Below are 26,569 nucleotides of genomic sequence, written 5' to 3' on the forward strand. Positions count from 1 at the left end.
AGGAGATTGTTAGCCGCTTGGAGACTCCTGAAGGGGAGTGAAAGGCGGGATATCAAATCCAAACTCTTCTTCTTCTTCTTCTATTGCAGTACTTAATAGCAACCGCATCTGACTCTCATATTTTACTCCACCTCTGGAGGGGAAAAAAATGATATTGTTTGTTCATTTATTCTTAAAATGTATACATTGCTAGATTTTGTTTTAAAAAATTTTTTTTTACTAAAGATAAAACAGTAAAATTACAACTATACTCTAAACCATACAAAAGTTAGAATTCTAATATTATCTCAACCTTCTAATCTGGGTAGGCTTTATCTAAACAAGAATGTTTTTAGCAGGCATTGAAAAGGTTACATTGAAGGCAGCTGCTTTATATCAATAGGCAGGGAGTTCCAAGGTGTTTCCCACACCTGTATCCACGTTCTTACAAATGCAGGATTAGTATTCTGTAGCACCTGTATCCGTGCCAATTTACATGACCAGCTGCATCAAGACAAGAACGAAAGAGATGAATCTAGAAGCAAGCGTAGCCAGACTACTTCAAGGCACTTATGCCTGTAAATTGTAACTCCGGTGTTTACTTCCACAATGTTTACTTCCACAAGGGTTGTTAGGAAGGGATTGATTTGATCTAAGGTCAGTACAGTAGCTCACAATCTTCAAATTTGCTTAACAGCTCTAGATTATGTGAAGTAGAGAGTGCCACAGAGCATCTTCAAAGTGTCTTTTATTCACCAAGGAAAGTTAGCGCTCTCTCTCTCTCTCTCTTTCTCTCTCTCCATGCTTTATTGGAATGCACTATTTATTTTATAGATGCTCTAAAACAGTGCTTATTTATGATTTCTTTTATAATTTTCTTATACTGCTTGATTGTAGAAAACCCTTTAAGCTGTATATTATGATCCCCATCAGTTATGATCCCCATCACGACTGAGAGACAGGGAGCTATCATTGTCATTTCTTTCTTGTGGGCTTTCCATAGACATCTGGCAGCAGCTGAGAGAGCAGAATGCTGAACCCGAAGTGGTATTTGGTCTGGTCCTGCAGGTTGTGTGTGGCAAAAAGTTGTGCATCACACAGAAACACATCCCTTTTACCTGTTGAAAATCCAAGGCTTGCCTCCTAAAATGTAGTTTTTGCCCAAAATCCAGGCTAGAGGGGTGAAAAAAGCTTCATATTTAAGTAACGTTGTGTTGTGGGAAGTTCTGTTTCTTAGGGACACTGGTGCTTCAGTTTGATCATTTTAATTTCCCAGGACTAAAGGGTAAATCAAGGATTCCACCAAACTTTAATAGGGGAGTCTCCAAGGGATTCAGAATCTAAGGGTGCTAAATGGGGTGGAGGATAAAAGATGAAAAATTGAATAAAAATTATGTAAATTAAAAACAAAACCAAACTGATAACATCCATAATAAACCAGTTCAGAAATTGCAGTTTGTGGTCGTTCTCTTTCCCCTGCCCCCAGTCACCTGTTGGAAATGTTTATTTGTTAAGAAGGTGTCGCATCATAGACTGGAATGGATGAGAGGAGCAAAGCTTATTTTCTGTTGTGGTGCTGATGGTGTCCCTGGGGCTTTGTCTAGGACAGGCATCCCCAAACTTGGCCCTCCAGCTGTTTTGGGACTACAGTTCCCATCATCCCTGACCACTGGTCCTGTTAGCTAGGGATGATGGGAGTTGTAGTCCCAAAACAGCTGGAGGGCTGAGTTTGGAGATGCCTGGTCTAGGAGGCAAGAAAATTTGACTCCCAAGTCTTAGGGAAGTTTCCTATGGAAAGCTGGCTTCCCCAACCAAATATCAGACCTGGCTGCTATAGTCTTGAGTGAATTTACAGTATGATAGGCTTAACTTTTGGGGTGTCCTGGTTTTTACTTTTTGAAATATAGCAACCCTATAGTATGAGGTGACCTGTCCTGCACCTGATTTCTCCTTTGTGCAGTCAGACTGGTTTACTATTTTTACTGAGATGGGGCAGCTTTTGCTACACACTTCCAAGAGCATTCTGGGTAAGTAACAGCGCATCAGTTGACCATTTCAGCATGTGGCTATCATCTTTAATGGACATTCAGCAGTCAGCTAGCACTGATTCTTTTATTCTTCAGTGGCCACAGAGGCACTGGACTCTGCAAAGGACACGACTTCTTAACGGTAGTTAACAACTTTGAATCACACTTTCTGGTGTGTGAGATGGCTCTCGTATACACTGAATGTATTCCAAGGTGTGGATCAGATTTCCCTTCTTGACCCTGATGTTTTCTCAGAACTTCCACAAGAACAGATGCTGGATCTATGTATCTGACAGACACGTTTGAAGAAGAAAAAAGAAGCACCTCAAAAAACTGCTCCCCGCCCAAGTTAATCTCACTACCTTCTTCCTCCTCAAACCATCCTCCATCCCAAGAGAAACCCAACTCTGGACTGTCTGCCCTACTGTTGGAGCTTCTGAAGCTGTTGTTCTTGCAGTGAAACATGATGCTGCTGACCTTCCTAGAATCGTAGAAATTAAAGGGACATACAGGCAGTCTAGTCCAATCTCCTGTTCATGTGGGAATCCTGCCTCTATGGCATCTTTGATAGGAGGGCTAGAAAGCCTCAGCTCTAAAGCCTCAAAGTGATCGTTCTACTGTCAAGCACCTCATACCATCAGGAAGTTATTTCTGGTGTTTGGTCAAAATCTCCTTCCATCTAATTTGAACCCATTGTTTCATCTAGAGTGACAGAAATTTGCTCCATTATCTTATGTGACAAGTGCTTCAAACAGTCTTTCCTCCCCCCCCCCCAACTAATGGTACCCTAATCCTTCAATCTTTTCCATCTTCATCATCTGCCTCCTGGACATATTTAAGTATTTTAATATCCTTAAATGGTGGTGCCCAGAACGGCACACACACTCTTCAATATAAAGTCTGACCAAAGCCAAAAAATGAGGAACCATTTTATAAGCTCCTGTAAATGTAGCCTTCAATTGCATTAGCCTTTTTAATGCTGCATCACACTGCCAGACTCCTCCATTGTCTCTCGAGACAGACGGATGCCAACCTACGCTGCTGAATTATTAGTTTGGCAGTGCATGCACCAGTTGCCTCTGCTTTCAAAGGGAAAGAGATGGAAGAATTAGGGCCTTTTTGGTGATGGCACCTCAGTTGTGGAAAATTTTCCCCATGGATGCTCACCTGCTTTATTTTGGGGGGGGGTGTCCAATGACTATAATTTTATTATCCCATTATTTTAATAGCCTTTGCATATGGTTGTGCTGGCTGAAGCTGGTGGGCATTGTAGTTCAAATCATCTAGACAGTTGCCAAAGGCTGTAGTAGTAGTAGTAGTAGTAATAATAATAATAATAATAATAATAATAATAATAATAATAATAATAATATATTTATACCCCGCCCATCTGGCTGGGTTTCCCCAGTCATTCTGGGTGGATCCCAAGAGAATATTCTAATGGAACATTTGCTTGTCTTCATTTTACACTTCCTGCTTCTTTTATCATGAGACTTGTCTTGATTTTTAATACATTGTTTAACCCCTTGATAATGTCTATGCCCCCTTGATAATTTCTGTGGAGAAATTAATGCTTTATACTGAAGTATACCTTGTGAATGTGAGCTTAATCTGTAATGTAACAGGTTTTCCAAGTCTGTTTTGATGCCATGTGGGTGACTGCATGCAAGACCTACCATCTGTAGCTGCATCTGTCCTAGAAAGCAACATTTTATGTTTCACAATTGGGTTTTTTCATTCAATAACATTTGCAATTTATTTATTTGGTGTGTTTTTTTTTTAAAAAAATCTTGATAAACGGTGAGATGAAATCTTTGCTTTAAATAATGAAAAATAAGATACACCCAAAGCTCACCAAAATGGCACTGGAAAGAAGCAAGATTTCTCGTCAAAGCCTTTGTCCAAAGGATCCCCCATGAACTCAGTTTGACAACTACATTCCACATCCTGCTCATAATTGCAATGGAGGTTCTAGTTTGGGGTGGTAGAATCTCACATTCCCATTGACAAAATAACTGTGGACTGAATACAGGGGAAAACAGAGTATCATGCAAAAGAAGCGTTGTCTTGAGAAAAAATGTCAAGAGCTCCAGCAACATAAATGGAGACTGGTTTCTTTGGCAGAGAATTGGTAAGGCTTTTCTTTTGTCTATAGCTCTTGTTAGATGCATCTTTGACTGTTATTTATGGGGGGGGGTTACTCCCAGAAAACAACTGTGTTGCTGAAAGTGGTATGATGCACAAAAGCTTTAGCACTTGGTCCTGGACCACTGAATAACTATTTCACATTTGTGGATATTTAAATCTATTGCACACCAAAAGATAATGACCCCATCTCATTGTACAGAGAAGCTGATGTGGAGATTCTGGTGAATCAATGGCTGATGGTGGCACGAGACAGCTGCGATTCTTCACTGATCTAAGACCAGCCTTGTTTCATCCACTCCACCAAACGGCTTCTCCCAGCTACCTCAGACACCTCACTGCTTTTTGCTTTTTTCTCTCCATCCTCTTCTGTTCTCCATTAATGCAGCTGAATGTACAATCGCATCCAAAACTGCCGCTCCTCCAGATGTTTTCAATATATCTGGATCACTCTCCGATAAGTGGGACTGTAATGTTACTTCCTCCTTCGGGCCACTTCACACAAGATGATTTCCTTCACGGTTATCACTTCCAGGTGGCTAAGCTGCATGTATGCCATATCGTGTGGCGGACAAACACGTGTGCACTGAGATTTGGTGTACGCAGAGCAGGAAGCTGTGACGGGCAGGAGGCTCCCACCAGATGTGTACACTTGTCCAAATGCACATGTTGTGGCGTCCACGCATTTTGTTTCTTCTCCTTCCTACGCCAAAGCGATGCTCTTGGAGGGAAAGCCTCAAGGATCGTGTTGCCCTTGTTTCACCCTCTTTCTTCCTTCTTCTCCTCCTCCCACTCACCTCTCCATAGCCTCCTCCAATTTGAGGGGTTTTCTCTCATTGCCTACCAGCTGCAAGCAGCTACAGCCTTCATCTGGCTATTGCCGCCAAACACCTGGGCGAAACAGAGGAAAAGGAAATAAAGGAAATTTCATACAGTTTGTTCCAGAGGCAACCCAACACCTCCTGGGTGTCTTTCTCTGATGGTGAGAACTTGTCAGCAATCTATTTTCAAAAGTGTGGGAAAGAGAGAACTTTATCATGTACCATCCTCCCAAGTGTGTGTGTGTGAAAGAGAGGGAATCAGATAGAATGGCTTGTGTGTTTTTGTTTTTAAACCCTTTCTAATATTCAGGATGGTGTATGTGTGTGAGCAGGGGTATAAATATCTCAGGCAATCATTGGCAAGGGAGAGGCACTCTGAACATGCTCCGATGCACTGTCCACTTCACCCGATCAGCTGCTTGTCAAGGCTGGATCCTGCATGGAATCGATCTTCCAGTGCCCTGATTGGGGTGGGGGGTTGGCATAATTTGGTCCAGTTTCCTGCAGTGATGGGAAAGGGGGGCTAGCGGGGGGGAGAGGAGAGAGGTGAGTTGAGTACACAAACAGGTTGGCACTGGAGGAGGAGCGATTGCTTGAATAAGGTGGTCTCTTTCGCTCCTTCCGTCCCCCTCCCGCCGAAGTGCCTGTGATCAGCAAAGCCCTGTCTCTTTAATAAACTGACTGCCTTCTGTCTGCTCGGAGTAAATTTCATCCTGTCATCAGGTCGCGGAGGAGGAGTTTGTTAATGTACAGTTTGCTCAGTGGATCGATGTTCGCTGGCATCGCCTCGCCCTGCCTGTGCTTGTGCCTGTGTGTGTGTGGATGTGCGTGTGTGGATGTGTGTGGATGTGTGTGGATGTGCGTGTGTGTGTGTGAACACCAGATTTCCTCCCATCCAAAGCTTCTCTGTCCTCTTCCATATCACTCACAACCTGGCATCTGACAGCAACAAACCTGCAGTTTTCTCAGCCAACACTCACCAATCCGCCATATAGATCTACGCGAAGGAGGCGACGAGGAAAGGGGGGGGGAGAGAAATAAGAGAGAGAGAGAAAGAGGGGGGGGGTGAGAGGGAAAGAGAGGAAATAGGGGGGAAAACAACCGCCTGAGCTGCTTTTTTTTTAAAAAAAAAATATTTTGCATATCTATATTTTGCTATTTATTGATCACTTTTCAAAAAAAAACAAAAATAAAATAAATCCCGGCACCTTTTTTTTTCTTTTCTTTTTTGCATTTGATGTTCCTGGATGTTTTGCATCAAAGTAAGTCTTGCAACAGTTCAAACAAGACCAAAAAAGAGAGATAGATAGAAAAGCAGCCGCTCCCCACCCCCCACCCCATCCCAGTTTCCCTTTCCTTTTTAAAATTAAATCCTAAGAATCAGAATCCGAACAGGTTGATCTCGTCAGAGAAGTGCCAAAGAAGAGAGACGGGTGCTTAGTGCTGCCGGCGGTGGGTCGCTGAGGAGGCAAAGCGGCGGAGGGGAGGAAAGGAAGAGAGAGGGAGAGAGAGAGAGAGAGAGAGAGAGAGAGAGGGAGGGAGGGGAAGGGAGAGAAAAAAAAAACACAGACACACGCACACACACAGAAAGAGAGAGAGAGAGAGAGAGAGAGAGAGAGAGACAGAAAACAAGCCCCGCGAGCTTCCAAGGCTCCTCGGATCTGGAAAGAGAAGTGAGATTGGAGAAAGTACAGCGATGCCAAGGAGGAAACAGCAGGCACCCAAACGGGCAGCAGGTAAGGAGCCAACCCCCTCGCCGCAGCCCTCTCGGCGTCTCCCGAAGACCTTTAAGCCCTCCCCTCCTCCCCCACAGTTTATTGTAGGGACGCGCTTGGAGAGATTTTGTCTTTGCAATTTTTTAAAAAGGGGAAGGGAAAAAAACCCCATCATTTTTATTTCAATCTTTCCCTCTCTGTTTCTCTCTCTCTCCCCCCCCCCCCATCCTTTGCAACTTGGACACTATTGAATCAGCCTCTCTGGAAGCCGACTAGTTTTCGCACCAACCGGTGCTTATTTTTATTTATTTTTTCAGGGCGGGCGCGGAGGTGCGGGGGGGGGGGGGAGGCAAGAAGACCGCTTTTCCGCCTCGTCCCGACGCTGCTCGGGTCCTGTCTCCCTCTTAAACTTTTCCCCCCAACTTTCTTCCACATGGTTTCTCATCTCTCTTCCCCTCCTCTCTCCCCTCCCCAACCCCCTCAAATCCCCTTTGATCATCTTCGCGTTGCATCCCTGCTATGCGGTTTGCAACGAGGAGCTCTTGGAATTTTTTAATATATATATATATATATATATATATATATATATATATATATATATATATATATATATATATATATATATATATATTATTTTGTACTGCAGTTTGCATGCCTCTAGAGGAGTAATGTTTTGCTTTTTTAAAATAATAATAATAATAATCACCATTTCCATAGCGTCGTTCCTCGTTCAGTTCTTTCTCTTTCTCCCTCTGAAATAGCGGCGGCGGGGGCGGGGGGTGCTGTCTGTCTCTGTTGATGAACCCGCTGGTTGAAGTTCAAGCCTTTGATCATCAGTGGCGAAAGAAAGCGTGCGGGGGGGGGGGAGAGAAACTGCAACAGGAAATAAAACGAACGTTCTGACGGTTAAGGAGGCAGCCCCTTAGATTCCAATCAAATTAATCTTTCGGACTCCTTTCGCTTGTACAGTGCTATTCAAGTTGAAATGCAACTGTTTCTAGCCTGCATGATTTGGTGTGGGGGGGGGGGGTCAGATGCACCGGGTTTTTTTGTTTTTTTAAAGGGCTTTTCCGGCGGCTCCAGCAGTTTGCAACTTTTTGGGACGGTGTTCTGCTTCGGTTGCAAATGGGGAGGAAAGAGAGGCTAGGAAAAGTTGAGCCTAGTAAGGAACGGGGGAGCAGAGAGGCCTGCACAATGTTAACGTGGATTTTAGGTGTGTGCATGTATTTTAATGTAAGGTTGGTTTATGGAGAGAGACAGAGACAGAGAGAATAGTTTGCTAGGATTTTTGTTTCTGGGTAGCGCAGCTGGGAAGTTCATTTTCTTCTGCCACCAGACCCACCCACTGAAAAAATCAGGTTTCCAGATGATTGCCAACTTTGATTTGACATTTGATTGATCACCTGTCATCTTGCTGCCTTTGATCTATTCATTCTTGATACATATCAATAAATCACTCACTATGGTAACCTGAGTGCCAGTGACGCAAGTCTTGCCCTCTAGAATCTCTTAGCCAGACATTCACAATTATTATCTTGTTTGGCTTTAATGTGGGTGGGATTTGTCTTTTTCTTCTTTGTGTTCACTTAGACTAGAGCTGTACAGTGAAGCTAAGTTGTTGGTGTGTTGTTGTTGTGTTTTTTAAAAACCCTCTCCAATCCCCCTCTGCCAGATCATCAGATAACACTTTGCATTTCCATTAGACACTGAATAATATAGCTTTGAAATGTGGGAAAGTTTCAGGATAGGCATTTGAGTAAATCTTGCACAGTACTGCTTGAGGACTATTCAAATGTGAAAATTAATCTTGGAGGGGAGAATGGGTTTGACAAACTTTTACAAACTTGACCCAGTTCAACCTTCGGCAATCCCCCTCCCCTATTCTCCCTAATATATGTCTATAAATTAGAAATTATAATTGCAATTCAAAGGCTAGTTACGATTATTTTATACATAAGGGCTTTAGGTGACTACAATCAAAAGGCATAATTGAGACAATTTCTTTGGGGAGTCTTATTTGGGGGTTATTTTTCACTCTGCTGAGAGACATTTAGGACAGCAGTAACAGTATTGCCACATGGTTATCGCTGCACTCATTTGCCAAAAATAAAGAAACCAAGCTTTCCTTGTTAGCGGTACAAGTTTAGATTTTCCATATGAATACAGGCCCTATGTACTACGATTCTGCTTCTTTATAAACTAAGACTCCAACGTCTCTTGAAAGCATTTTTGTTGCCATTGTGGGTGCTGGCAGCCCTGATCCGCCATGTACACATTCCTTGATTTTCCTTTTCGTCGGACTTTTGAACACTCCTTCTTCCTGAAGTGTGCTGGAATTTAAGAGGTTAGGGATGCCGGAAAAGGTAGGTTCGTGTACCACCTGGAAATAATATCATACAATAGGCATCTTATGCATGATAACAGCCTCCTTGTTAATTACACTGGTATCATCCTTGGTCCTTAGCCAAGATGCCACTCCCCTGAAAAGAACTTTGGAACATTTTTTTTTTTTTTTTTGGAGAGGTTTTCAAACTGCTGGGTGACAGTTTGAATAACTTGGGCCCATGATATCCCGTAATTATGTTGTGAAATATGTGTTTGGCTTTCAGAAGTTATTGCCCCCTGTTTAATATTTGTTTCAAGTTATGAGGGGGCTGGTTCTTTAAGGTTACATGTAACATAGCAAATAGAGAGCAAGTTTCTACTGTTTCGGAGCAAGCCCTGCTTTGAGTTTACACAGTGTCTTTAAAACATCGTGCAATATTGTTACGTTTGTTTTCATTTCCCTTGCTCTAGTATACAGATTTTGTTTTATAACGTGAAGGACGTCTCAGAGGTCCAGGAGCCACAACATGGCCTTAGGCAGAATGAGGAAGGTGTGGAGGAAGCAATTGATTATCCAGATGTTTGGCACAACAAGTATTCTCTTTTGCCTTCTTTTAAATGCAAGCTTTGTCATTCTTTAAAACAAACAAACAAACAAATAATCTGCATGGTCAGGGAGGGACATTGGATTATGACAGTGGATTATGCTTCGGAAAAGTTTGCAACTTTTTAGGAAGCTGGTCTCTAAGGGGATGGAAGGTATTAACGTATTAGGATCCTGCACATAGCTGCTTTGGCCATTGCTTGAAATTATATCCTATGCACAACTGTAAATAATTGCGTCCCAGCACTGACTTCGAAAGCAGGTTTCTCATTTGATTAATGAACGACGTAAAGGTTAGAGAGAACAAGCAAGTGAATCAGCAGGGATGTCCCGCTGCTTGATGAAAATCTACCTACATGGCAATTTCCACCCCTCCACCCCCCTATAATTAATGTTAAGCCCCGAGATCCTTATATTGTATGTTACAGAATGCTGCAATGAAGCTGGTGGTGTAAGTGAATAAGTAGGGGCTATTTGGGCTTGATGATGGCATATTTTGTCCTTAACTCTTTTTTTGTTGTTTAAGTCGTACTTTGAGTCAGGAAAACAGCGATGTCAAACACATATGTTCCCTTGACTCATTTCTCAACAGCACTGTTCTCCCCCCGCTTCCCCAACTATTGTCTGCATAATTCTTTGAGCAGATGTTTGAATATTTTTAGGTCAGTGGCTGACATTACATCATACATTTATTTGTAATGATATATTACATGTGCATTGTTATCTTGCATCCCTAAAGAGCCCAAGGTGCTTTGCAGACTGTCGGTCTGATTCCCTTCTTCTCCCCTGGTTGAGAGACGGGAGGAATTCTCCTGTAGCCAATGGGATTACATCGTGGTGAGAAAGATGAGCATTAGGCCGAGAATGTTGTTTCTGAATTATAAAAAATGCAGCTGTCTCTGGGGAGCAGCCATTGCATGACCCAACACAATTGAGGGGAGAGGAAAAGCTAGGACTGAGACTGAATTGATATGTTAATTCCATTTTTATTTCTCTATATAGGAAATAGCTTTCATACCCAATTGCACAGGATTAAGCCCTCCTCTCCTCCTACAGCTTGTCAAGATGTGCATATTTTATATTACAAATTGTGAATTTGCTGTGTATTGCTGGGGAATGTAAAATCTGGACTTAGTACTTTTCTTTTTCTCCCCCTTTGGTTCTCTTTCCTGTCTCTGCTGGGCCCTGATAGGTTGCCTGTTTAAGAAGCAAAAAGCTCCAAAGTACAACACAGGGAGCAACCAGCTGCATTTACTTTGTTTACCAGAGCTAGAAATGAATAATGCAGATTTTGTTTTCATGAAAGTCCTTGTGTGGCAGTAAACATAAGACTATTAGCAATCATTACTTAAAAGTTGCAATTTGCACCTTAATAGTACCAGTTATTTAAATAGCGAACAACCGTTTCAGACGTAGCAATCCACCTTCTTCTAGGGTAGACTAGCAAGGTCTTAGGTCTCATATATGGCATAGTAAGAGATGTGTGTTATGTATATAATCATGATCAAAGGCTTTGCATTTATCCAATGTTACTACTCACCTCATTATTAGAAAGACAATAAAACTGGGTACCAAGGAAAACAGGCCTGAATGGTACTATAAAATAAAAATACATTGTCTTCCTTGTATTTCCCCTCGGGAGAGGAAGTACGCATCAAAGACACCAAAAAGACTCTTGCTTCAAAACTCTTCAAATTCATATCCTTATATCACAACACAGACGGATTTCATAAAAGCAATTTGGGTTCAAAAAGGAGGAGAGATATTTAACTTCTTAAGCGGAATAAAATGGCCCCATTCTTGGCTTGATACCATCAAATGGGCTGGCCGGCCCAAGAGACAAGGTGAGGCGACCACCTCAGGCAGCAGGGTCTACCAGCAGATCCCAATGTCAAACTTACTTCCTTCCTTCCCTTTTTCCTCATGTAGATCTTCCTTGATCACTTTCTTCCTTGGTGGAGACCAAGGCCATCTTGGCATCTGTCTCCAGTGCCCAAAATGTCTTGGGATGGCCTCAATCTGGATTGCATTTGGGGATCAGGCAAATGCACCGATCCATTTCTGGTTGTGGATTGGGCTTGTGGGACCACACATGAAATGTGTGAGATGGATGGCAACAATTGCACCACACATCTTTAACTGACATGGGGTGGAAGTCTCCTGGCCACTTGGCAGCACGATGATCTAACATGCAACCAATTTGCCATCTGGATAGATTATTACTTGGGACACGATTTCCACTGCCCTTTATATATCCATTTCATTTTGTGAATCAGAACGGACCACCATATCAGCTCATAAGAATATGGTATTTGGATTGCTATTTTTGTTGTCGAAATGGACAACTCACTTCTCTTAATAGCTGGCTGCAATTTAGAGTTTCCTCCCAATTTCTATGGCACGTTTCATTGTGCATAAGGAGCATTGCAGTTTTTACCTTCCTTATTTTCACTGCAACTGGGTGAAGGTTAGGCTGAGAAAATGGCTTGCCCAGGCTGCTGGATGAGCTTCATAAATGATCAGGAATTTCATCCCGGTCCTCACCTGTAGGCAGCCTACATTTTCCTTGTAGGACACCTTATTTCTTTGCCTTGTGCTTCCTCCTTAAATCTCAAATGCCCACATGTAGTAAAGAATACTTTAACCATTTCCTTTTTCTGATCCAGGGATTTTGGGGACCTTTGATGAAGGGTGCTTCTAGTGGTCCTCCCTAACCTGGAAGCAAAAGACACTCATAAATTTCTCATGTTGTTTCTGACTTTCTCTGCTCCTCCATGATACTCAATGAGAATGGGCAGTAGGCCTTTTGGAAATATTGGTGCCCAGGCAGCTGGTCTAACCTAAGCTCAAGCATTTATTTTCCCATTATTTAGTCTGTTGCACTAAAAGCAACAGTCTTGCTGTTGTGCCTTACATACAGGAAATGTTGCCCTGAGTTCTCCTGTGCCTCAGGGTAACATCCCATACATATGGGGGGGGGGGAGGTTTCCAAAAAAATGGTTGGTTTTCTCTTATAACACACAGACAAAAACACAAAAGAAAAACATTACATTTGACACCACATAAAAACTTAACAACAATAAAAACACACAAAATAAAAGAATATTTTTTTCTTCTTGTTCCCTGGTGTATTTACATTGCTAAAAGACTTCCTCGACAGCCTCCAATCTGAATTTCATAATATCACATATTTAGCAGTTCCCAATTACATCCCATGCACATGAGGTGGTTGGTAGCTCACAAAAACTTATTAGGATGTCACAGAAGTCTTTGCTCCCCCCCCATAGCTTTGTCCAACCCCCATTCAGATGAAATATTTACTAGTTCGCTGGGAGAGACGTCTAGTGGTCTTACACCTCTCTGAAGACACAGCTCCAAAAAAGATATTCCAAACCAGGGAAGGTGTATATGTTTGGTTTTTTACAAGCGACACTCAGGGCCCAGGTCAGGAGATGCCATGTTTGGGCATCTGCCAAGAGCTCTCCATTCTAGCAGGCAGCCCACAGAAAAGCTTCCCCTGGATCTGCTGCGATAAAGAGAGAGACTCGCCGAAGGTGGGGAGAGCATCTTGTCCCAACTTTCCTTCCTGCCCAGAAAAAAAATCCAGGAGCTGGCACTCTGTCCAGTAAAGGCTTCAAGCCAGAATGTGATATTCATTATCCTCTAATAATTTTTTTGATTTTTCAAAACTGCTTAAATATTATGCATGGGTGGACCCCCAGAACTTTTTTTTTTAATTCAGTGCAAACTTGAAAACATTTTCTCCTTTCCCTGATTTTTTTTTTTTTTGTCCAAGCCATAATCTTTCTTGATTTTATTTTCGGCAAAATACGGTGCCTGGTTTTCTTTCAGGAGTGGCCGCAGAAATATTCAACTTCAGTCGATGAAGTGCTGATGTTCAGTATCAGACAGACATAGAATAGAAATTGCATTAAGCTGTTGTGCAGACTTTAAGAGTTCAAATGTTAACCATAAGAAAATTTTAATTTGTGGCAGGAATCTAATCTGGTTATTTTAGTGGCTGAGACATTGGTTGCCAATGCAGAATATAGTCTTCATTTAGACTCTTTCGGATTGTATTGCAGACAGGGGAGCGTTGTGTAGGCAGCACAGCACACGAATTTTCTTTTCATAAAGCCTGGCTATGAAAATACCCCTTTGTTAATTTTATTAAGGCATCTTTCTTTCTGAAATTAAAGACATTTGTAAAGTTTTTGCTTCCAGAACATGCTCGCACAAGCAGCAGGATGGTTTAGGGAGCCTGATAACTTGAGCCAGCTGGAAACATGTTTGATTCACAGCAGAAGATTTTAGTTTCATTCATTCAACAAATTGGAATGATTGATTTTTGCATTGTGTGTGTGTGTGTGTGTGTGTGTGTGTGTGTGAGAGAGAGAGAGAGAGAGAGAGAGAGAGAGAGAAAGAAAGAAAGAGAATTTTGTGGGATTGTTGGTCCAACCCAACAGACCGTATTCTTATGGACTGCACCCCGTTTTAACAAATGCTTACTCTGAAGTGACTGCTGCTGAATTCAGTGAGGGTTCATGCCTGAGCAAGGCTGTGTGCAAAGATTGCTGCTTTAGGCAGCAGTCCTACATCCACTGGGCATAAACTCCATAGAACTTAATGGGTTTTACTTCTGAGTAGATTTGCAGAGGAGTGCACTGTTAGTTTCGTTCCAAGGCCTGGCACTGAAAGTACAGTGAGATTAGGCTCTTAATCTGAAAAATAAAAGGATATTGTTAAGGTTATGGCATGAGTTATTTTTTGCCCTTAGCCTTCCTGTAGAACTTCCCTGCGGAGTCTTTGGAGAGGTCTGGTTTTCTTTACTGTAGTCACTTTATAGTCCTATAACAGTGTTTCCAAATCAATGGCATTATTATTGCTATTGTGTTTCCTGTCAATTACAAATGGTGCTCTGAAGTGCTTTCTACATTCTCTTTGAAACAAACTGGAAATTGTGTGTGTGTGTGTGTGTGTGTGTGTGTGTGTGTTTAGTGGGGCAAAATACAGTACTGCCTTTAAAATGTCCCTTAAAATGAGCAGGGGACCTGGGATTGCAGCAGGAGTTTACAAAGCCAGAAGACCTGTGAATACTATGAACATCAGATTCGCCCCACAATACATGACATATGCTCAAAGTGTCATTTAGGTTTAGAAACTGAAATAGTTTTTCCTCCTTACTAGGATAACCTCTGATGCAAGGCGCTTGGTATTTTGCCTCTTTTAAAGCCATTTTTTAAACCAGATGCTTAATGCAGCCTATTGCGAGCTAGGCATACCTTCATGCTGAAAAGCAACTAGGGAATGGTGTCTTTGTAAGATTTCTTGGGGAAATGGGTCACAGACGAGCACGGTTCCCCATTAGATTTACACATTCCCTTTGGCAACTGTTGTTGATAGTCACTTATTTTTTTTAAAGAGAGGGATTTAAAAATCGTTGAAAATACTAGAATCAGGAGCTAAAGGTTTAGAATAGAAAAGGGGAGATGTTCTTTATTTCTGAAGAAGCACAGTTTTACCATCAGGAAGAAAAAGGCCTAACATTATCTACAAAAAAAGTAATAAGCTCTGGAGCAGGGGGCGGGGGAGGGAAATACATTGTTTATGATCTATGGCCTGCAGTAATACTGTTTAATGGTCTCCAAGAAATCTGGCCAAGGCGAAACCGAATCTCCTTTAGGAATATCTAAATGTAAATAAATGTGCATATGTGCATCTCCATGCTTTCAGTTCCCACACGTACATTCTTCCACATCCATACCCAGGCGCAAATAAAAAGGTTATAGAAAAACAAGGCACTGAGAGTTTTGCTGATATGAAGTCTTAGTATTCCAAACTGCTAGAGAGAGAATTTCTAAATGCTCAAAACTGTTTGAAACAGTCGTTTTGTTAAAAATTGATTCCAAAATTTAAATAAATGTGCATTTATGTGGGTCTACATTCTCAGTCCTGTCCACACGTGTATTGTTTTAAGCAACCCATTGGGAGGCTATAGAGAAATGTGACCCTTGCAATCTTGCTGATAGGAAGATTTAGTTTTCTAAATTGCAGAAGACGGAATAAATCTTTATATGCTCTGGGCCACTTGAGATAGTTGTTTTGTTAGAGAACAAAAGAGCCCCCAACTTATCGTGGGGGGGGGATATTAAGTCCCAACATAACAAAAAACTTAGCATGCTTGTGCTGGTGGTATAAATTGTAGGGAAGGCAAAAAGCAAGCTGCTTCCATCGGTTTGCTGTGCTTTGGCTGCTGTTCGCCAAGTGCAGATGTTCAGTTCCAGTTGATTCCACCACCCGTTTTCAGGTGCTGCTACGAAGTTCATTTTGATGAAATTTTCTATTAGGAGCAATTAAATTCAAACATATTAATAGCCAGGAGCTGTGCTGTAATGCTTATGCGTTTGTGGCAAATGCATTCTCTTCCTTTTAAGCTCTTTGTGATAATAAACATAATATTGTTCAACTTTATTGGGGGAGAGAGAGAAAATTCCGAGGGAAAAGTTGCCGCATTAGTGCTGCATTTTTATTGTATTAATGTAAATGAGATGCCGTCTTTGCTCTTTCATCTCTGCATATTGTATCTATTATTTCTCTATCTTGCTCTTTGCTGGGTAAGTGCCTATATTCTCCTCCTTGCATTCAGCATAAAACTGCTATCATCTAATGATACCCTACCTCATTAAAGTTGTTCATGATGCAAAGGGGAGTGTGATAGGCACCATCTTCTCTACCTTAAATGGTTATGGAAAAGCAGAGCCATCGAACGTGTGAAAATAGCGTGATCCATCTTGAATAACCATTAAAATTGGGCATGTCAGAAAAAGAACAACAGCAGCGACAGAAACTTTTTTTTTTACTGGGGAAGAACAGATCCATAGCCCCAGGTGGCAAATATGTGAAGCAATAAGGGTTTTAAGAAGCTTTTGGTTCTTCCTCTATCACTCTCAGAAGACTACTTTAATTGAAAAACCTGTTGTGCCTGGTTTTCTGTATGTATACTAGGAAAAGCCCAGTTTTCCTAAAAGATTTGTATTTTGGCTTACCATAATAGTTATTTTTTAAAACAACTTCCCAACTCTTGTTTTCTCTCCTTTGAACATCAAACAAAGATGTAGCTGATCTTAACTTGTAAAGAATTCTAACTTGTAAAGAATTCTATTGCTATTATAACTAAAAAATAAAATAAAATACTATTAAATATTCCCAAGGTGTCACTCCTACATACAATATTTGGCCTGTTTCTGTAAGAATTCCTGTACAATCTGCCCTGGAAAAGGATGCACCATGCTGTTTGCTATTTTAATGAAAATAATTATATCCATCAAAATCTACTGTGCGATTTCAGCTAACCATGTTTAGGAAAGAAAAAGGGATGGAATCAAAGGCATCAGAATGCAGAAGTTAAAAGCCTGTGTATTTCTCTGGTCTTTTCCGCTGATACTACTGAGAGGTCCTTCTGTGCAGTGGTGAAACGTGGTTTGGTTTATGAGATGGCATAATGATGCACATCTTGCAACACCATCATTCTCTTAAATCCCCTTCAAAGATTGCCAGATCTGTAATTCTATGTGTACACAGGTGATCATCTCATTTTGTTCCAGACGGTAAGTGACTTTTTCTAGGAAAAGAGCCGGATCTCTTAAAGCATGTCAATTTAGGGGCAGTAAAGAGACAAACAAAGGATGCCAGCTAGAGATGTGTGCCAAACTCTTCATCCTGCAGTTTGAACTGCAATATTGATAAACCTGGCCAAAGCAGCCATGAAGTAACCAGTGGGGAAGAAATAGTAGTTATGAGTGATAGGAGCCGTCTTATGTCCTTTAAAATGGAGAAAGGTAGGATACAAAATGAGGAAAGGTAGGATACAAACTAAGTAGTCTGGAGCTGCCACAGAAGCTTGTATAAATCTGCCTGGAGAAGTTGCATGTATTGATAGGAGTAAAGGTAAAGGGACCCCTGACCGTTAGGTCCAGTCGTGGCCGACTCTGGGTTGTGGCGCTCATCTCGCTTTATTGGCCGAGGGAGCCGGTGTACAGCTTCTGGGTCATGTGGCCAGCATGACTAAGCTGCTTCTGGCAAACCAGAGCAGCGCACGGAAACGCCGTTTACCTTCCTGCCGGAGCGGTACCTATTTATCTACTTGCACTTTGATGTGCTTTCGAACTGCTAGGTTGGCAGGAGCAGGGACCGAGCAACGGGAGCTCACCCCGTCATGGGGATTCGAACCGCCAACCTTCCGATCAGCAAGTCCTAGGCTCAGTGGTTTAACCCACAGCGCCACCCGCGTCCCGCATTGATAGGAAGGGGTCTACAAATGTGGCGCTTAGGCATTCGCTGTTTCAACATTGCTGAGGCATCTGTCTAAGCTATTTTACTTATTTAAGCAGTTGAATTTGGTGGATATGCACTGTTACTTCAGCTTCCTTGATGGGCAAATTAGCACCACAATCCTATAGATGTCCTTTCAGAAGTAAGCCCCATTGAGGTCCATGGGACTTACTCCCACCTAAAACAAAGTAGCATGTTCTATCGTTGGAGATTCATTATGTACTCAATAATAACCAACATACAGAATAGAACAGTGGTGGCTCTTTTGGCACCAGAAGTGCAAAGGAGATGTTTCACTATTTAAGCTGGATAATTACGGGATTGTTAGGAAGCAATGGGTTTATCTGTATGTGCATGCATTTCATTTGGTAATTTCCATATACAACCTTGTATTACCACCATGCATTCTTAGATACATCTAAAACAAATCATGCAGATATTGTATATTATTTAGAAATGTATAAATTCAGCACACTACTTACATGCAATTCGTTTATACATTCACCCATATGTTTTCTGCATGCATACATGTATTTTCAAGGCAGTTGGGCTGATTATTCTGCAGTTTTGATTTTTAAGTTTAAGTGGGGGTGGAATTTTTTCCTGCGATAACAGCTTTTGCATTGCTGTTTAGCATCTTTGAATCCCTTGCATATCCAAGGGATCTTGGCAAACCGCTGCTGGTGAGAATGGGCACTTAGTCTAATCTGATATAAGAGAGCTTCCTGGTTATATAAGAGAGTAGATGCCTGGGTGATCATACCCTAAAAGTGATTATATTGTAATGCTACCTAACCAATCAGGTGGGTGACATGGCAATTGAGACCAAAGTTCATGTAAATGAATAAGTGAGCATTTTCCGCGAGGAATCCTGAAAAATCATCAACAGGTTGAGATGCCTTTCAACACTCCAAGAAACATTTGTGGAAAACCATGAATAGTTTGGCTCAGCCCTAAACGTCAAGGCTATGCCCAGAGTAATGTATCCTTGCAGCATTCTCCAGTGATGATATCACAGTGGCCAACTTTGAAAGGTGCGCCGCAAAGGAAACATAATTAAGTGCTACCCAATATCATGGGACTGACTAACAGTTCATTCGCACAACGTGCTTTTCCCATCACTGGATGATCAGCTTCCCACAACTGCAGGCGGCAATTCCCTCATCTGCACCAAATGCATTTGCATGGGAATTCTCTGTTGCAAGAGTCATCATGGGGAATTGTTCCATGATGGGAAAAACATACAGGAACACGAAACCAAAAAGAGAGAGCAAAATGTAATTAATGCTGCATTGGCATCACTCTAACAATATTGTCAGCAGATAGCTCAGTAAAAAATGGGACTGCTTAAGGCGCCGGACAAAATACCTCGATCAATTCTAGCAGCATAGTTTTGAGGTTGCACCGCTGAACAATATGCTAAGCTTTCGCACTGATTTTGTTTTGCTTCCTATTCGAGCCAGGAACGAAGAGCCACCATGATTTGAGCTGCAGGGTATATCAGAGGACCACAAGGAATGATCTCTGCAAATGAAGCACCTAGAAATACTGTGACGTTATTAGAATACAGAAACAGTTCACTCTGCACCACCCACTGGTAGGCTGCAACTTCCTAACACACATTATACCTTTCGGGCTACAACAAGGAGGAAGAACGAGAAAGAGGGAGAGGGGTGGGGAGAGGAGGAACGAGGAAAGGACAGACTTGAGAATAAACTTGGACACATGATTGAATATTTACATCGGGCCCCGTTCTGTAGCTTGGGATTAAAAGTAGTTTCTGAGTCTGTAAAACTTCAGATCGATTAGCACAGTGGCCAACCCAGCTCTGAAAGCTGTTCTCTCACCTACAATGCATTGCATTATACTGTTCCTCACCAGGCATCCATGTCCATGCCATATCTTCTCAGTAAAGCTCAGACAGAGTTATCGGATGCTGCTGTGTTCTCTCTTTTAAAGATTGCAGAAGAAAGCTTTTGTCTTGCACAGTGTATGTAGGTAAGGTTAGTCACTTTGTGTCGGCGATGTGGCAAGACACCAGGAACACAGGCCAGGCTTCTTCACTGCTGGATATGGGAGGGGAAGAAGGATGCTCTTACTGAGTTGCATCTGCCATGACTAGCTTGGAGTGCCTCATCGTGCCTGTGGGAGTGCTCTGGATTGCAGCCTGTGTGTCATGGCTCTTCAGCTTGTGTCTGGTCACACAGAAACTCTTTCCCCATCCATCCCACATCTGTGGCGAAACCAGGACTGCAGTTATCATGGCCTTCAAGCTGTGCTAAACATAAGCAATTCAGATATCTGGACAACTGGAAATCTGGTAGCTGTTTCCCTCATTCCTCATGTTTATCCTCTTCCGTTCTTGTTCCATAGTGTGAAGGGAGGGTGGGGGGAATATAGCATAAACTCAATCAAAATGCATCATTGTTCAGTATTGCAAATAAAAAACTGCACTTGGCAGATTTCCCCTTAAAGCGCCTCTTAATACGTATTGTCAAAACGTCTAAAGATGTCTCTTACTCATAAGCATTTAATTATTTGTGACACTCAAACTAATATCCAGAGCTGTGGGGGGAAAATAATGGTATTAAATATTTTCTCTTGTCAAATGGTAACAAAACATTGCCTACATGATAAACTCTTCATTATTTTCATGTAATGTATTTCAGTTAGATAGATATATAGATGATGAGATTGAATGAGATTTCTGATGTCCATCTCTGATTCTTGATATCTGTCCCTTATGTACCAATTTGTTTTTATTTGTTTATTTTAAATGTTTATTATATCCTGCCTTACCTTCTGAAAGCGAGCAGCAAAAAGGCCAATAAAAGTTCATACTACAAAGTGGTTGAAACCATAGAAAACGTATTTTCTTTTTCTAATAAACAAAGTCTCGTAGTCTATACACATATATTGTGAGCTACACAAGACAAATGCAAACTAAAACTGAAAATGTCTTCTCTGACCATTTTGTGGTGGGTGGGTGGGTGAGTGGTGGCGAAATCATGATAAATCATGGGAGGGGGGAAAAGAAATTCCTCCAAAATTTTGGAAGTGGTTCCTTCTTACATTACAAAGGGGAAAAGGTTTTTCTTTTATCCTTGCTTTAAAAAACCTTTTTTAAAAACAGTGGTGCCAGGTTCTCTCTGCATGTCAACATAGTGGGGAAGACCTTTTGGTCTGCTCAGTCTGCAAACTGTTGATGATAAACTTCAATGCACTTGGTTTTCCTTTTGATTGTTAACTATATTTTTAAAAGTATTGGACCATAAATGCCTTCAGTTTCCCTCCTTTCCAACCAACCCCTCTGTGCGGCCCTGGGCACTGGCAACCCACGCTATGCCACTGGATGGCACAGATTCTGCATGCAAAGATGATGCTCTACTCTGGGCTACAAGCCTTCAGTGCACCACTGCATAGAAGAGCAAGTGTGCGTAAAAGCATATGTATTTAAAATGTCTAATTGTGACACTTGAGGCTTCTTTCAGTGCAAGGCAGGAGCCTCAGAACCCAGTGGTACAGGATGTGTCTGTGTGTGTCTGTGTGTGTTTGTCACACAACCAGCTTTACTATGGAGCTGTATGAAGCAGTTGCTTCAGGGAGCAGCTCTTACGGAGGCACAATTTTCAATTTTCTGACCTCTAACTCCGCGTGTCGTTTAAAATACGTCTATCAAAGTGGCTCATCATTTCAACTTTTTAATTTATTACTTCAGGTACCAACATGTTTAAAACCAGCACTAATTTGAGAAGATTTTGGCAGTGATTTTTCTCTTAACAGATTTGTGACGTAGAGGCTGAAGCCAAGATGCAAAGGGAAGGGCACAGATGCTATGTGGATGGCAATGGATTTAGTTTTTAACCTCTCCTGCCTTCATTTCTACCTTGGGGCAGAGCCACAGCATACTCTTTAAGGACAACCAAAGCACATTTAAAGCACACAGCTTCCCCCCAAAGAATCATGGGAACCATAATTTGTTAAGTGGGAAACTACAGTTCTCAAGTCAGAGGTGGCAGGCAAAAGAAGTGAATTTTCCCATTTTTCACAACAAAGGTATACCTACCACAATAACCACTGGACCTATTTGTCAGGTTTCTTACCCAGACAGAACCTCCCTCACAGTCTGCACTAAAAATAAAAAAGAAATAAATTCCACGAGTGGATAGAATGGGATTTCTGTTTCCCCATCCCAGAACAGTAAATTCTGCCCTTGTAGAAAAATCACAGCACTTATCTTTTTGAACACAGGCAAGCTTCATTTACTCAGAAGCAACAACCATACTTACATTCAACTCTGGCAAGAAATGAAAAAATATAGCCTCTTCTTTTAAAAATAAATAAATGAACTTTAAATATTCAATGCACAAACACCCTGGAAGGATCTGGATGATATTTGGCAGGCTTAATCCACTCTGGAGGGGCTTGTTTTACCTGCATATTTCATCTGCTTATGCAAAAAAAGGGGGGGAGCTATAGTTGTTTTTAATTTCTCTGTTATCTTCAATAGGGGTGAAAGCAAGCTTTGGTTTTAATAGATCTGATTTGAACCTGAATAACAGATCAAATCAGAATGAAACATTGTGGACCTGAAAGCGAGCTGTTTCCAAATGTTACAGATCAGACACAGACACAAGGTAAATCTTGTGGTCACTGCACATTCCTGGATAATGCAGAGCAAAATAGCCCAGTTATCTGACTCAAAATAAGACAGCTTCCTATTTTTTTATATATTTTTTACATTCTTGAAGATTGAGGAGAACGTTCTGTAGAGAACATTCATGGGGAGCCGCACTCAGGAGGGACACACGTGGATATGTTATGGCAAAGCATACAACAAAATTTTGGATTGAAGCCTGTGATAGCATACTAGTTTCTAGATAACATTTCAGCAACATAAGCCCCTGCAGAGCAAGAAAGTGCGTTATTATTATTTTTTTTAAAAAAATTATTAACCGACCAATCAAATCACATCACATCACATAAATTCCAAATTACAAAGCCGAATTTTAAATTTTTGTTGGGGGTACCCATATTTCAAGATCCGTAGGGGATCCAATCATCTTCTTGCTGCTGCTTTAATGTCCACAAATCTGTCCAAATAATGTTCACAATCCTATCCAGTCCTTTCTTACTGTTTTCCACATCTCATCTTGTTATTTTCATATATTTTTCCTTTCTAAGAAAGTAGGTTATTTGGTGCTCTGTGGAGCAGATTGGATCTGAGGTGAGAAGACCACCAATGTGTTTGTATGGCTGTAATACAGTGGTGCAAAGTTTTTACCTCTTCAAATGATTAGTGCTTTTTGAAATACGACACATCCTACAACACTAATATGTGTGCTAAATGTTACAGAACTCCTCCCCCCCAGTACCTTTCTGAATTACAGCCTCAGATCTGGATTTTGTGACTTTTAACTTCAGTCTCTAATTATAACTAAAGAATGTCTGAAATGCACAGAGGTCTGCAATGCATCTTGGGGGGAAATCTTAAACATGGATAAATAATTTAGTTTGACAGAAACAGATGAGAAGGAACAATTTGGAAGTGAGTTCCATTTAGCATCTTATCTCTTAGAGACGATTTTGACAAGGAAGTGTGGGTTGGGCTGGGCTGGGTTCCCCCATCACTCCAACCCCACTCTGGACCAAGTTGTATTATTTGACTTAACATTTTGTGTTAATTAATGGAATGTTTGAGTCTGCATTAATTTAAATTAATTTAATTAGACACTTGGGCAACGAAAGGTGCATTTGTCACTCTTGCAGAAATGGAACCCTAATATGTGTCAATTAAGGCTTTCTGCAGAGTTCAGGGTGGTTTTTGATTGGTTGGGGATCCCACAATCTGGACTAAGTAGTTCAGAGTCTTTTTGTTGTTCACTCGGATGGTGAAGAGAAGGATCACCACTATGCACAATTATACAGTTGCATTAGAGACCTGCATAGTTTTGGATTGCAACCAGTGCTATTTTTCTAGAAAAAGAGGTGCCAGAACTGAGTTCTGGCTGGAAAAAAAAAGTCCTGATTGCAACCATTCTTTCAGTCTGTAGGAGTATAAAGTTATGAACATTAACGTGCAAAAGCATAAACTTACGCTATGATCAGAGCTGAATACACAGAAGATTGCTGCCTAATTATTAACTTATTTATTTTTAAATGGAAAGCCTGTGTTTGAAGTTACTGTATATATTGGTTTAATCACATCAATTAACTTTTTTCTTTTTTCTTTTTACATAAATAAGCTCGTAAGTGTTTGGCCAGCAATCATAGTGTCTGGTCTTTGCCAAGACAAAGCTTACTTGCAAGAGAGCCAATGTGGTGTAGTAGTTAAGAGTCTTTTACTAGGAGCTGGGAGACCAAGACCTATTTGCAAGAGGCTGTTCTAGAGGTGGCATTGGGAGTGGAGCTTGCCAAGGATGGGGGAGATCTAGCCTCCAAGGGGTCCACTGCAGTTGTTGCTGCCACCCTTGCTCCAGCGTAGAAGCAGCGGGCAATGCGCTCCTTGGAGGCTGGATCCTGTGAGTCCTGCTGCCTGAGTCGGGCACCTCACTTTATAATAATATAATAATAATAATTTATTATTTGTACCCCACCCATCTGGCTGGGTTTCCCCAGCCACTCTGGGCAGCTTCCATAGAAACCAAAAATACACTAAAAATACACACTCACGAGTGGACCGGTCTTGGGTGGGTGGGTGGTTATATACTGGCTCTGCTGTCCTCTGATCAGGTTCTGAGGTGACCATAAACTGTGGTCTGTCATGAAGACCTGGGTGGAAAGGGAGGCAAGTGGGAGCTGTTTTTTATTTTTCTCCTTTCTGATGAAGTTGGTGGGAGATAAAATTCTTGACACCAGGTCCAGGGCTGGTATAAACTTCCATCAACAATGGGGGCATAATACAGGGTTTGGAATTAATGTGCTTCTCTTTCATCCCACCCATGTCCCGCCCATGAGTCCACCCTGTTTTTGGTGCTCCCCTGTTGTATCTTCCATAGTGGAAATGCTTTGCAGTGGAATGTTCCAATGGCGTATTGGGGGAGTTCAAAACATATCTCAAGTTGTTCAGACAGAGTGGTGTTCTGTCAGCTTCTAGAGCCCCTCGGTCATTAGCTCTTGAGTTTAAGACCGCACCCTGAATCAAAACACTGTTCTCATTTAAATGAATTACAATATGCTCCAATTCCACAAACTTTGATAGGAAACAATTACATAAGTTGAATGTTTGCTCTTGGGAATGTACAAAACGGTGTAAGAACAACAAATTTTCACTGGGAGGAATAAACCCACAATGACTTTTCAGTTCCAATGTAAGGAATCCAGATAATTGAACTCAAAATCTGTTTTATTTTATTTTTTAAACGTGATGTAATGGTGACCTACTCGTTTGATTTCTCATGAGTGACATAAAATTCTAGATAGCAGATTATAAACCCTGATTAAAATGTAATGTGACCTGTTTCATTTTACAGAAGACACTTAAGAATGGTTATAGAGACATTTGTAAATATGTCTAATGCATGAGAATTTTCAGGTCTATTCTTAGGCTTTTAGAAAATGCGGTGCCATCAGGAATTTAAAAATGAAGCCTGATCTGAAGGGATAAAAAATACTACTGATTTAGTTTTTTAAACCACTGTTGTGCTATGTAGAGTAAAAGGGGACTAAAATAAAATAAAACCACAAGAATGTTTGCTTTTAACTCCTTTTTTTGCATTGTTAAAAATGTGGAACAGTTCGCTTTAAAGTTGAGATTCTAAAGGGAGATGCATTATCTAAGTTATAAACAGAGTGTTTGGTAAGGAGTCGCTCAAGTCTCGAAGAAAGAAAAGGAAGGTGGGGGAAATACAAAAAAGCACAACTTTTGCAAAAAGGGCTTTTATATCTCTATCAATTATAGAAGCACCAGCTGTGGTGGATTACAAACATGCTAGCTGGCTGGGACACCACAGGGGGAGACGTTGTGCAAAGGGCTCTATCCAGATTGGCCACACGCCCACACCTTAGGCAGATGTTTTCATAGGGTTTGCTAGCTTCTATTATGTGCCAAGACAGATTTCTGCCATTTTGGTTTGAGCTTATTGCAGTCTTCTGCGTACCTGACGGCACCTATTCCATACATACAGCATCTGTCATAAAGAGCTTGCAATCTAAATTTTGAGGGGAGCTGGGACTTTTAAAAATCACTGCCGCTGTGCAGAGTGGGGTCAAGGCTGGTACTGTAGCACGTACCAAGGTAGTGGGGTGCGAAGAAGTAACCTTTTCCTTCTGTGCTTCTGTCCCAGGGAAAATCACCCCTGAAGCTTCTTTTCCCATAGGAAGAAAGCTGTTATGTGGGGCATGTTTCTCTTACAAGGGAAATAGCAGCCAGTGGGGGGGGGGGGGTCATTTCCCCCAGGATCACAGCACAGAGTGAAAAAAATTACCACCAGCACCCATATTCCACCATTTCGGTCATGATTCCTAATTGCCTGATAGTGGTTGTTTATAATGGTAAAACCAAAACACATACAACATATAATTCAGTTTGGCCACCCCACTAGAAGAATTTCACCTGGCTTTAAAAAATAAATAAATTCCAACTTCCTTCAAAATCCCTACAGATGTTTCAGCTGAGCAGGA

At 41.4% G+C, this 26,569-nt stretch overlaps 1 protein-coding gene and 1 long non-coding RNA gene across 3 annotated transcripts in view; one reads left to right on the forward strand and one right to left on the reverse strand.

Annotated features, from left to right (window-relative positions):
- Positions 1-3,735: 3,735 nt before the first annotated feature.
- LOC309534396 lies at positions 3,736-7,675 on the reverse strand. The gene is made up of 2 exons (XR_014220676.1): positions 7,394-7,675; positions 3,736-5,042 (listed from the first exon to the last, which is right to left on the reverse strand). It is a non-coding gene; the product is annotated as an uncharacterized lncRNA (long non-coding RNA).
- The window catches only part of TSHZ2 (teashirt zinc finger homeobox 2), a 336,058-nt gene continuing 315,669 nt past the window's right edge, over positions 6,181-26,569 (forward strand). For both annotated transcript variants that reach the window (XM_082225874.1, XM_082225875.1), the window contains exon 1: positions 6,181-6,708. In XM_082225874.1, coding sequence (XP_082082000.1) covers positions 6,669-6,708 — 40 coding nt within the window. In that variant the 5' untranslated portion in view covers positions 6,181-6,668. The remainder of the gene's footprint in view (positions 6,709-26,569) is intronic.

The sequence above is a fragment of the Podarcis vaucheri genome (assembly GCF_965113315.1).
Source record: "Podarcis vaucheri genome assembly, chromosome: 6".
NCBI classification, from domain to species: Eukaryota; Metazoa; Chordata; class Lepidosauria; order Squamata; family Lacertidae; genus Podarcis; species Podarcis vaucheri.